The sequence below is a fragment of the Melozone crissalis genome, unplaced genomic scaffold (assembly GCF_028551555.1).
Source record: "Melozone crissalis strain CALT ecotype California unplaced genomic scaffold, PUWL_Pcris_2 ptg000017l_1, whole genome shotgun sequence".
Classification (NCBI taxonomy): domain Eukaryota; kingdom Metazoa; phylum Chordata; class Aves; order Passeriformes; family Passerellidae; genus Melozone; species Melozone crissalis.
This window is the reverse complement of record NW_026535795.1, coordinates 14,403,813-14,415,083: the sequence shown is the minus strand read 5'-3', so window position 1 is coordinate 14,415,083 and position 11,271 is coordinate 14,403,813. Positions and strand designations below refer to the sequence as shown.

Below are 11,271 nucleotides of genomic sequence, written 5' to 3'. Positions count from 1 at the left end.
GGCTGATGTACCTCTTGGGGTACAGAGCTGCTGGGTTTGTCTGGGTGAGGGAGTTACAGGGTTTGTAGGTGGTCAAGGGCTATTTACTGTTAAAACTTATAACCTTCTGTGTCCTTTAAACCAAACCCAAAGCATTGTGTACATGTGGATGGGTGATTGTGGGAGTACCATGACGCCATTCCCCTGCTGTTGGTGTGTTGCTGTTTTAGGGTGGGGGTCTCTGGGGCTGTGGAGGCAGCAGACACCCACCCCAGGGTCTCATGTGATGTGTCCTCTGTGAGCAGTTGTCCCTGGTCCCAGCAGGGAGGAAGGTTTGCTGCACCCCTGGCCTTGGTAGGTCCTCCAACCCCACAGAGCATGGAGTGGGAGTCCCCCCTCAGGGACTGTTAAGGACAGCTGTGACCAAGGCAGAAGCACCAAAGTTTTCTGTCCTTCCCCTGCTGCCTGACCAAATTCCTCACAGAGACATTTACTGCCGTGTCACTAAGAAGCCAGAGAGGACAGTGGGCTGTGCTGACCCACAGGTTCTCCTCTAGGGCCTTTCTGAGGGTTGTGATTGCAGCCAGCATTTCTAAGTCAGTGAAGAATTCTTCAAGTGGAATGTTTTTCTGAGTGGAGGTCCCCAAGTCTGTTTCTGCCATTGCTGCCCCTGCACTGGTGTTGGCAGGGCTCAGCTGGAGCCATGGGGGGGTCCCACTGTGCTGCAGCCCCAGCTGTGGGTGTCTCCTGGGGGCTCACTCTGGCTGCGGGGGAGCAGTTGGAGCCTCTTGGGAAACTTTTCCTCCTCCCAGTGGAAATGGGCAGCATTGGGACAGTGCGAGCCAAGGTCTCCATTCCCATGAGAGCAGCCAGCCTGGAGCTCAGCAGGGAGGGTGGCACAGCTGCCTGCCCTCTCCCTCCTCTGCTGCTCTCCATGGCGATCACAAGCACTTTCAGAAGAGAAAAGCGCCCTGCAATGGTCCGGGAGCGCTGGGGGCTTGGGGCAGCTGCTGCCTGCAGGGGCACATCTGGGCCCTGGGTGTGGTGAGGTTGTTGGGAGAGGGAGCCAGGAGAGGGGTGTGACTTTGCCACTCGGGTTCCTCACTCCTCATCCGCCAGGAGAGCTCCTCGGTGCACAGAGGGAAGGACAGGAGGGCTGCAGCCTGGCTCCCTTCTTCCAGCCTAGCCCTTCCCTCTGGGGCCTGAGGCTCGCTGGTACTTGGAGGGGGGAATGGGGACCATATTGTGGAGGGAGTGTGATTATGGTAACAAAAGCTTTTTTGCACTTTCATTCATTTTGCACTCTTTCTTAATTTCTTTTTTTCTGTGTTTTTGATATTGGCGCCTCCTCTCTGTGTTTTCATAATGAAAATCCTTCTGTTGTAGCCAGTGCAGCTATTCTGGAACTGTGTGTCCTGAATGTACAGAGATTTAAAGGCTCTATATATATAAATTTATAGTGGTACAAAGGTAAATTTATATATATAGATGATGGTGTGATGTGTTTTGTCAGTGTTTTAAAATAATAAACGAATGTGAGCAACAGAGGCCTGTGAAGCAGGAGTGGTCACTGTGCTGTGGGAGCGGTCACTGCAGGGCTGGAGCTGTCACTGTGCAGTGGGGTAGCAGGGGCGGTCACTGCGTGGGTGCCACTCGGCATGGCCAGCAGGGTCACTGTGCAGCACGGGAGGTCACTGCAGGGGTCACTGCAGCAAGAGCAGTCAGTGCAGGGGTCACTGTGTGCCCAGGGATCAGTGTAGCGGTCACTGCAGGGGTCAGTACAGCAGCCAATGCAGCGGTCAATGCAGTGGTCAGTGCAGGGGTCAGAGCAGCAGTCAGTGCAGTGGTCAAGAGCACGGGTTAGAGCAAAAGTCAAAGCAGTGGTCAGTGCAGGGGTCAGAGCAGGGGTCACTGCAGCGGTCACTGCAGCGGTCAGTGCAGCGGTCAGTGCAGGGGTCAGCGCAGCGGTCAGTGCAGCGGTCAGTGCAGGGGTCAGTGCACTGGTCAGTGCAGTGGTCAATGCAGCGGGCAGTGCAGGGGTGAGAGCAGCAGTAAGAGCAGTGGTCAGTGCAGCGGTCAGTGCAGGGGTCACTACAGCGGTCAGTGCAGTGGTCAGTCCAGGGGTCGGTGCTGCGGTCCCCGCTCCGCCCGGGGCGAGCCCCCCGCCCCTCTCCGCGTTCCCAGGTGTTCCAGCGCCCGCCCGCCCGCGGGACCCCCGAGGCAGCCGGGACAGGCCCGGGACAAGCACCGCGAGTGGGACAAGAAGCAGGCGGGGTTGGCGGCAGGGCCGGGCCGGTTTATTGATCCCAGCGCGGGGTCCGCAGGGCGATGAGCGCGGCGGGGCCCGGCGGGCCCGGGCGGCTCCCCCAGCCCCGGCAGCGGCCCCGCGCCGCCTCGGCCGCCAGCAGCCCCAGCAGGAGCAGCAGCGCGGCCGCCAGCGCCAGGCGCACGGCGTTGCACAGCGTGTAATCTGCAGGGACAGAAGGGACCGTCACTGCCCGGGAACCCACTGCGACACCCCAGTCCTCCCACGGGGGCAGCAGGGGATCCAAGGGGACCCACAGGGCAAGGGGACACCCCAGGGAGGTCCTCGGCTAAAGAGACACAAAGGGAAGTTCCTAAGGAGCAAAGAGAGCCCCGAGGGGGCCCCCTATGCACCTCCCACATCCCTGCTCCCTGGGACACCCTCTACTCACAGCCTCTCACCTGTGACCCCACCAAGTGGCACCAAAGATGGAAAGGAGGGAAGAAACATGGAGCTGGCCCACTGCCAGCGAGATGGTGACACTGAGCTGTGACAAGACATTATGACTGTTCCTGGGGCTGGGAGGTGCAGGGAGAGATGTCCTTTGACTCTTATCCCCGCCTATCAGCCCAGCAGCCCTGGTCTCCAGGTCATCTATAGGGTCTCTGAGGAGTTGGCCAGGCTCAAACGCAGGTGAAGGAAGCTGGAACCCTCTCTTTGGTCCCTTCATACAGCTGCTTTCCTGCCCTAAACTCTTTCTAGTTCCCCCAGGATGTGACAGATTGCAGGGAGGAAGAGTGGAGCAGGATGTGGCTGGGGCGATGTCTCACCTCTCACCACCAAGTCCAGGGTGTTGCTGACAGCAGACCACTCTTTCAAACCATTCATGCACTGGCAGCTGTAGCGGCCGCTGTGACCTTTCTGCACAAGGGAGAAGTTGTGGTTCCCTTGTTCCCTGAGGAACAGCAGCACTTTCATCTGGCCCTCCAGGTACAGGTAACAGCCGGTGCTGGGCTGTGTGGTGGTGCAGCGGAACATCACCTCAGCTCCCACATCCACCTCGTGCCCAGGCAGGACAGAGAGGTCAGGTCGGGGCAGACGGAGCTCTGGGGGGACAGGAGAGGGAATGAGAAGGTGCAGAGGGCTTTGACGTGGTGCCAGGAGCACCAGGATCTCTGTGAAGCCACCAACTGCCTCAGGCAGAGGTGAAGATGGTCCCCACCTCTCCAAGCCAGGAAAGAGGAGAAAAACCTTGTCCATCATGGAAATGGCCACAGGCATCCTGGTGTGCCCTGGGGCGTGACCCCACAAGAGGGGAAACAGCACATCCCTCACCTTCCACTAAGACTTCCAGTCCAGCGCTTCGAGCCAGCTCAGTGTCTCCCTCCAGGTAATGGCAGACGTAGTTACCTGTGTCCTCGTAGGTGGCATTAGAGATGGAGAACTCGGCCCTGCCACCACTCTGCTCCAGGGTGGGGAGCTGGTGGCCGCCCTTGTACATCCTAAAGCTCCCACTGCTGCACTGGCAAATGCAGTAGATGGTGGTGGAGCCTCCAGGTGGGATCACCCCTGGTGGCTTCTGGAAGATGGAAATTGTGGGGGCACCTGCACAGGGAGAGAGATGCTGCCAGCCAGACAGGGAGCCCCAAGCAGCTGCCCTGCTATGAGCCCGGGGCTGCCACCAGGCCCCATCTCCACACAAGGGTGAGTTTTGTTCCAGGGGGCTGTGGAAGAGCCCTGGGAGATGGGTAGGCCCAGAAATATGTCCAAACTCCCCATCTACCTTCTACCTCCTCAAGATACTCACTTGGTGTAGCCTCGCCCAGTGACACCAGCCAAGCGCCTGCAAGACAAGCAGCCGTGTAACACCTCCATGGAGTGTCTGGGCAACACCTCCCGTCACCCTCTGGGAATCCCCACAGCCTCTGGTACTCACCCAAGGCCAGCACATGGGTCACAGGCAGCATCACGTCCCTCTTGGCTCCCTCAGTATTCGCTCGAGCAGGGCTTCTGCAGAGGGAAGCGTTGGCCAGAGGCACCGAGCAGCTGCGGGGCTCCTTGTGGCTCCTGACACAAGCTCGTTGTCACAAGCCGCCTCCTGTCCCACGGCTTGGCTTTCTGCAGCACGACTGCAGGGCTGGGGTGGCTGAACTGGAACCACAGTGTCCAGTCACATGCTCAGGGCAGGGCCCCTGTGACAACTTAAGACCCAGCAGACCTTGGGAGAAAGGCTATCAGGACTTTTTGTTTCTCTTTCTTAGATCCGGTCACTTGATGGTGAAATGGCTTCTTCTCCGCCTTATGAAATAGGGATTTGTTTTGCAACCACAAACCCACAAGTTTGGTGGCTCAGCAGATTGAAATAGGAGGGAAGGAACTTGACTTCCTTTTTGGTCCTTTCCTGGCCTACAGGGTCCATCTTTGTAGGAGGGGCAGCAACACCTCCTACCTGTAGGTCTGGGTGCACCCCACAGCATTGGTCCCACTCCTCATCCATCCAAACCCCCTCAGTCCCACACTGGAGCAACCCATGGTCCTTACTGCAGACAGCTGCTGCCTTCCACCCACACCTGGAGCCAGGTGCACCTCAGCTGCATCTTCCCTGGGTTGCCAGTGATGTAGACAGAGCTCCCTTTGACAATAATGAGGGGCTAATGAAACAGGGACAGTCGCTTGCACCCCTGGATGTGGGAGAAGGGAATGGATGAGTCCTGGCACTGGAGCTGTGTGGGACATGTGCAGCTTGGCCAGGAGTCCTGCTCTGAAGGTGTTTGTAGCTCCCTGCCCTCCTGTGAGCTGCAGGCAGCACATCCTGTCCCCTCTGCATCTGCAGCCTCTGCCACAACCGGCCCCTGCAGGAAAAACAGGGAAGGCACAGGGCTGGGGGTGTGGGGGTTATATGGGTGTAAACCAGGGGGGAAAGGCAAAGCTGTGCTTCTTCCAGACCCTTTTCTACCCTTTTCCTTCTTCCCCCTTCAGCCCTTTTGGTCTCCCTTGGAGATTCCATGGGCAAGGAGAAGTTTTGGCAGCAGGGTGCCCTATGGCCTGTTCCTGTTCTGGGCACCTCCTCTGGCCCTCTCTCCTGTCTCACCACCCTTTGCCTCCCCCAGCCTCAACTAATTCTTGGCATTGATGACTTAGTATTTGAGCTTTGATATTTTTCATATATTTATAATCCTGCAATTCTTTAGTGTATAACTCTAAACTCCATACTCAGTGTGAGCTGCTGCTTTCCCATTTTGGTCAGACACAACAATTCCTCTCCAGGCCTGGCAATCAAGGACTCCTCACTGTGTCAGGCCCCAAGAAATGCAAACAAGTGAGTTGGGGGGAGCAAACTGGGGGTAAATGACTTCATTACCTGAAGCTGTAATTGGAAGATTAACCCTCAATAGGCAAATGGACCAAGCTTATAAAAGTTATAAAACTATGAAAACCTGTGAACCATTGTCCATTTTGGGTGTAGCCTCTGAGGGGCTTTATCTATCTGAAATAGACAAAGCCTGAAGGCCCTTCAATACATACAACTGTATTCCCGTTATTTTGTCTGGCCTCTGTTTTTAGGTGGCCCCAAAAAGGCATCAGCATCTCCTTGGGGAGCCTCCTTTGAGCCCCACAGCCCCCACTGGCCACACCAAACTGCTCTGGGCTCACCAGTGCCCAGTAGAGAACAAGCCCTGGCCATTCCATGGCTCTGGCCTGGCTCACACTGTCCAGGATGATGTTGGTGGCATTGCTGTGGGCCCATCCATGGGCACACTGGAATCCCTGCTCCCCTCTCCAGAGCCTTTTCTCACATCCCTCACCCTGAGACTGACCTCGGGGTGCACATCTAGAGCATGGGACTGTGGAAAGAGCTTTCCCCCTCCATCCCCACTGCTGGGAGTTGCCTGATCCAGCAGCCTGAGAGACAGGAGGCTACCACAGCCCCAAGCCCCAGGTCCAAGCAGTTGTGAGTCCCCAGAGGACAGGTGAGGTCACACACACACACACAGCCAGTCCCTGTCGCGGTCCGTCCCAGTGAACGGGTTACGCGGTGATTCTGAGGTGCAAAAATAACCAACCAAGGCACAGGGGATTTGCAGTTACCAAAATCAACAAATACAGTTTTATTGAAATAACCACAACAGAAAATGTGTTGGTGAGGAGAACTGGGGAAAAAAGGAGAAGATAAGGAAAAGAGGGAGGAGAAGGGGGGGAAATGGGTTATAGCTACCACAACGTGGTGCTGCTTTGTTCTCCAAAGGTCCAGCCGTCGAAGCTCACCAGGTCACGTCCGGGGAGATCTCAAAATCTCTAGCTAACTCAGGGGTTTTTATTACTTGTGAGGGCGGGGAAACAGATACAATAGGGAATAGATGTAACAGGTAGTCCATGTTCTCAGCAGTAAATGAGAGCCGCTGTCTTCTTGGTCCATTGGTCACAACATCTCAGTCTGTCAGTCACGGCGGTTGTAAACCAGGTGAGGGTCTTCTGTGGGGGACCATCCGAAATTCAGGAGAACTCCAGCCAGGCCGAGAAGTGAGACGGCTCCCTATTGAAAGGGAAATAGAGCATGGTGCCCCTTCTTCTTCATACAGCAAACACACCTGTGACAACAATAACTTAACACTGTCCTTTCAGGTCTCAGGGCATGTGACTTTCTCCTACAGAGCCAGAGATTCTCTTCAGGGTGGGGTTTTCTCTTCAATGGTCCCCCAATGACAATTGTGAGGCAGATGAGGGAAAATTCAGACAGACTCTCACAGTTCCACAGGTCTGGGCAGGCACACAGGGCCTCCCACAAACAGCACCAACAGGATGTGCCCCTCACTGTATCCCTGCAAGCACATTTGAGCTTAAATTTAAAAAGCTTTAATGAACAATGCACTGTCAGAATCCCACCACCATAAACGATTCTACAGGCAGTATGGAAAGATGTGACTGGAGACAATTCCTCATATCCAGTTCAGCAACCCCAAAGAACTGCCCTGTGATCTGGGCTTCACCCCCAGCTGCAGCTACACCTCCCTCTACTGCCCAAAGGTGGCTCCTCAGCAGCTGCATTGCCAACAAGACGAGGATGCCACCCTCTGACAGGAGTCAATGTCCCCAGCGTTCCTGATCCCAGCCAGTTGAGCCCTTTCTGCCACTGGACATTCTCAGCTCAGAATCACAGAATATGCTGCCTTGGAAGGGAGCCATCAGGATCATCGAGGCAAACTCCTGGCTACAGTGCAAATATGTAAATCAGTAGGTTCTTCTTTTTTGGCCCTGAAGGAAACCATTATCACCTGACATTTTCCTTTCAGTCATCTACCTTCCCCAGTTCAATTCTGCAGCCTCAAGTCACTGGCTAGAGCAGAAGTATGTCCATACTAGAAAAAAAAAAAGCAACAGGGAAGGATAAAGAAACACAAGCTGTTTCCAAACCATGCAAATACCACAAGAAACCACCCCTGCTGCCAAAATCCAGCAACTGCTGCAGTGCTCCCGCTCAGCAAAGCGGACTCCAGCAATGATTTGGTGGGACCATCATGTTTGTAACACCTGAGCCATGTCTCCCCATAGCCCCGCTGGCCTTGGCTGTCTCTTCCCACCTGGATTCCCCCTGGCTGTTGGTGGAGGCCCTCATCACAAACTCTCAACAATGCAGAAGCATCTTCAGACAAGCTAAGCATGAAGTAATCTCTGTCTGCCTGTTCCCACAGCACCAGGTGAGCGTGCAGCCGTGCTCCCAGCCTGCCGCAGGAACCAGCCTGCAGCAGCTTTCCCAGGAAAGGGCTGCACAAATGTCAGGGCAGACTGCACAGCCTTCTAGCCTGCCTCTGCTGAAGAGAGGCAGCACACTCGGGCTCCCACGGCAAGCAGCAGCAACCCACAGTTCACTGAAGTACACCCAAAATGCTACATGGTGCAACCTTGACTACAAGTTGTGCCACAGACATTTTTAGGTTTTAATCATTAAACTAAGCTGTCGCAGACATCCTTTCACTAAAAATCCTTTCTTTAGGATTTTCCCTTCTGGGAAGCTGAGGCTCCAGAAAAAGAATGTAAACAATGGTTATCTGCTGCCGTGGAATGCAACAGGTGCACCTGTGATTGGCCCATGCTGGATGTTTACAATTAATGGCCAATCAAGGACTGAGCTCTCTCAGACAGAGTCGGAGAGAGCTCCTTTGTTATCATTCTTTTCTATTCTTAGCTTAGCTAGCCTTCTGAAAACTTTTCCTTCTATTCTTTTTAGTATAGTTATAATGTAGTATACGTATCATAAAATAATAAATCAAGCCTTCTGATCATGGAATCAACATTCTCGTCTCTCACTCATCCTGAAAACCCTTGTGACCACGGTCACACTAAGCCACAAATGGTTTTTTACCTGTCACAGAAATTTTAGAACTGTGATAAAAAAAAGCCAAAAACTTGGGAAATAATGCTGTTCAAGAAGACAAATGAAAAGACATTCCTAAGATAAAATTTTAAAATATTTTATGTAAATGATATTTTTATCTTCTTTTTTTTGTTTATTTTTTCCCACTTTAAACTATGCATTAATTCAAATACTGTGATAAAAGCATCATCTTGAATTATAAAATAGTAAAATGGTCTTCTTGAAAATATCAACAGGAAAATGTTTTTTCCACCTGAGTTGTTTCAGATTAGTTCAGAATAATAAGAACTGATTCTTACAAGCAGCTTTTATTGGTTTTTCAGCGAACCTGCATTTTCCAAAAGAGAAAAAAAAAATATAATGTCAGACTTGTTTCGGGTTCTACTTTCTTTGCTTATTATCTACCTAGTTTTGCCTTTCATTTTCAGTTTCAATTCTGAGAGCCGAGATGCTGGAGAATAAATGTCTCGTTAGATCCCTCCCTATCCCTCCTCTCTGGATGCTGGTGTTTGTTCTGGCTGTGCTACATCCAGAGAGAACTACAAGGAAGACTTTGCTCCAGACATGCAAAACTGCTCCAAACAGCCCAGGAGGTACCTCAGCTTGCTCTGTCCACCTCTCAGCCCAGCAAATGGGAAAAAGCAGGGAAGAGAAGGGTCAGTTTTATTGCACCTATCAAGGGAAGGACTCATTTTACTTACCTTCTGTCATGGTATAATCCCAGACACAACTGAGCTTCGCACACGATCCTCGGTGGGGCACTGGAGAGAATCAAATGGTCAAAGTGAAAAACCCCCTTGTGGTTTGAGGTAAAGGTGTTTAATAAGGGAAGGAAAAGCTGCACAGGGAAGAAAAGCAAACCAAGGGATTCATTCCCCACCTCCCACTGGCAGGTTCAGCCATCCCTGGGATGGCCTGGCTCCAGCATGGTTACAATGATGGCAGGGCAAATGCCACCACCCAAACACCCCCTTCTCTCTTCCCCAGCCTTCCCTGGGAGCACAACGCTGCTGTGTCCCTCTGTCCCCGGCTGGCCAGGGCTCCTGGCAGCGCTGCAGGACCCATCCCCACCCCTGCAGAGGCCCATGGCTATCTGCAATCCCACCACAGCTCTGAGGGTCACAGGGATGAGGGTCTGGAGGAATGGGAATCTGCCTGGAGAGGGGTCAAAGCCGGGGAGCACTGACCTGCACACCATCATCACACTCAGCAGCAAGGTGAAAGGAGGAAGAGGTGAGAAGGCTTCCCTGCAGAGGTGCCTCACTGCATCCCCTGAGATTTCTCCTTCAGTTGCCCCGAGTCACCGTGTCCTGCAGGTTCCTTCTTCACACATTCCAAGTGGTCTCACGTCTCTGTGGTCTTTGTGCCTGCACTCCGCAGTCCAGGCAGCCTCAGTGTGGTGTTGTGTGGTCCCCAGATGGTCTGTAACAGTCCATGGGGCTGAAATTTGTCTTATGTGATCTCTGCAGTGCAAGTGATCTCCATCTGGCCCCATGATCCATTAGATAGAGCCCCTTCACCCAGGACAGTCTGGTTGTTTCTGCAGGCCAGTCTGGGACAGGAGACCAGGCCCTGATGGCCCTGGGCCCACAGCAGTGTCCCCACACAGTCACACCCCACACCCCTGCAGCCATATCCCCACACATGCCCGTATCACATCCCTGTAGGTGCATCCCTACATATTTCCACATCCATGTGGCCATATCCCCACATGTGGGAAATGGATTTGTAGAGAGTTCTCAGGGCCTGACAGAAGGCCCACACAGTATACATCCATATCCAAACTTCGAGATAAGAAAATGCTGACTTAGAAATGCCATGGAACAGGACAGATATTGGTGAGAGACAAATGGAGCTAGAAACAAGTTTCAAAAGATGGCGTTGCAAATAAGACTAAATACTTTAGAGAAATAGAACCATGAAAGATGCATTGTAGTGGGACCCACGAGGGGTCGTTTTAGGTGATTGGCTTTAAGGCATCTACAACACAGTGTGGCTAAACCTGATAGGCCAAGAAACACTTAATAGTATATTGTAATTAGGAAATAGTTTACTTCTGATTGTGATGATGTGAATTATAACATCTGTATTATCTCACCCTTCTCATGAGACTGAAAACAGAATAAAAGTTCTTAAAACACATGTCAGTCACCCCATCTCTAAATCAGAAAAAAATATGATCCAACACCCACGTGTTCCCATATCCCATCCAGGTATCCACATTCCCATTTCCCTGCCGCACAGGCGAGTTCCCGCCCCGGTCCCGCGCACCGCCTTTCGTGTCTCCTTGCTCCCCGCCGCTATTATTGCAAAAAACTTAGCAAAAGCACATTTCCCCGAATGCGCGTCTGCAGCGGGGAAACGAAACTCTCGGTCCGGGAGGCGGGACCAGGGAGGCGGAGAAGGGGGCGGACCGGAGCTCCGGGCAGTGACAAGGGGCAGCGGCGGCACCGGGCAGGGACACCGGGGAGGGACACCGGGCAGTGACACCGGGCAGTGACACCGGGCAGCGGCACCGGGCAGTGACACCGGGCAGCGGCGGAACCGGGCAGTGACACCGGGGAGGGACACCGGGCAGGGACACCGGGCAGCGGCGGAACCGGGCAGTGACACCGGGGAGGGACACCGGGCAGGGACACCGGGCAGGGACACCGGGCGACGGCACCAGCAGCAG

General features: G+C 53.6%; 1 protein-coding gene across 1 annotated transcript; it reads right to left on the bottom strand.

Moving 5' to 3' along the window:
- Positions 1–2,971: 2,971 nt before the first annotated feature.
- On the bottom strand, positions 2,972–4,621 carry LILRA2 (leukocyte immunoglobulin like receptor A2). The gene is made up of 4 exons (XM_054274927.1): positions 4,161–4,621; positions 4,032–4,067; positions 3,594–3,829; positions 2,972–3,559 (listed from the first exon to the last, which is right to left on the bottom strand). The coding sequence occupies exons 1-4, from the start codon at positions 4,189–4,191 to the stop codon at positions 2,972–2,974; spliced, it is 891 nt and encodes a 296-aa protein (XP_054130902.1). The 5' UTR covers positions 4,192–4,621.
- Between the last annotated feature and the right edge of the window lie 6,650 nt (positions 4,622–11,271).

Excerpts from the sequence above, each read along its gene's own strand:
- LILRA2 (XM_054274927.1), bottom strand. The coding sequence starts at position 4,191 with ATGCTGCCTGTGACCCATGTGCTGGCCTTGG. Across the intron at positions 4,068-4,160 it reads GACCCATGTGCTGGCCTTGG|GCGCTTGGCTGGTGTCACTG; the intron begins GTGAGTACCAGA and ends CTTGTCTTGCAG. Across the intron at positions 3,830-4,031 it reads ACTGGGCGAGGCTACACCAA|GTGCCCCCACAATTTCCATC; the intron begins GTGAGTATCTTG and ends CTCCCTGTGCAG.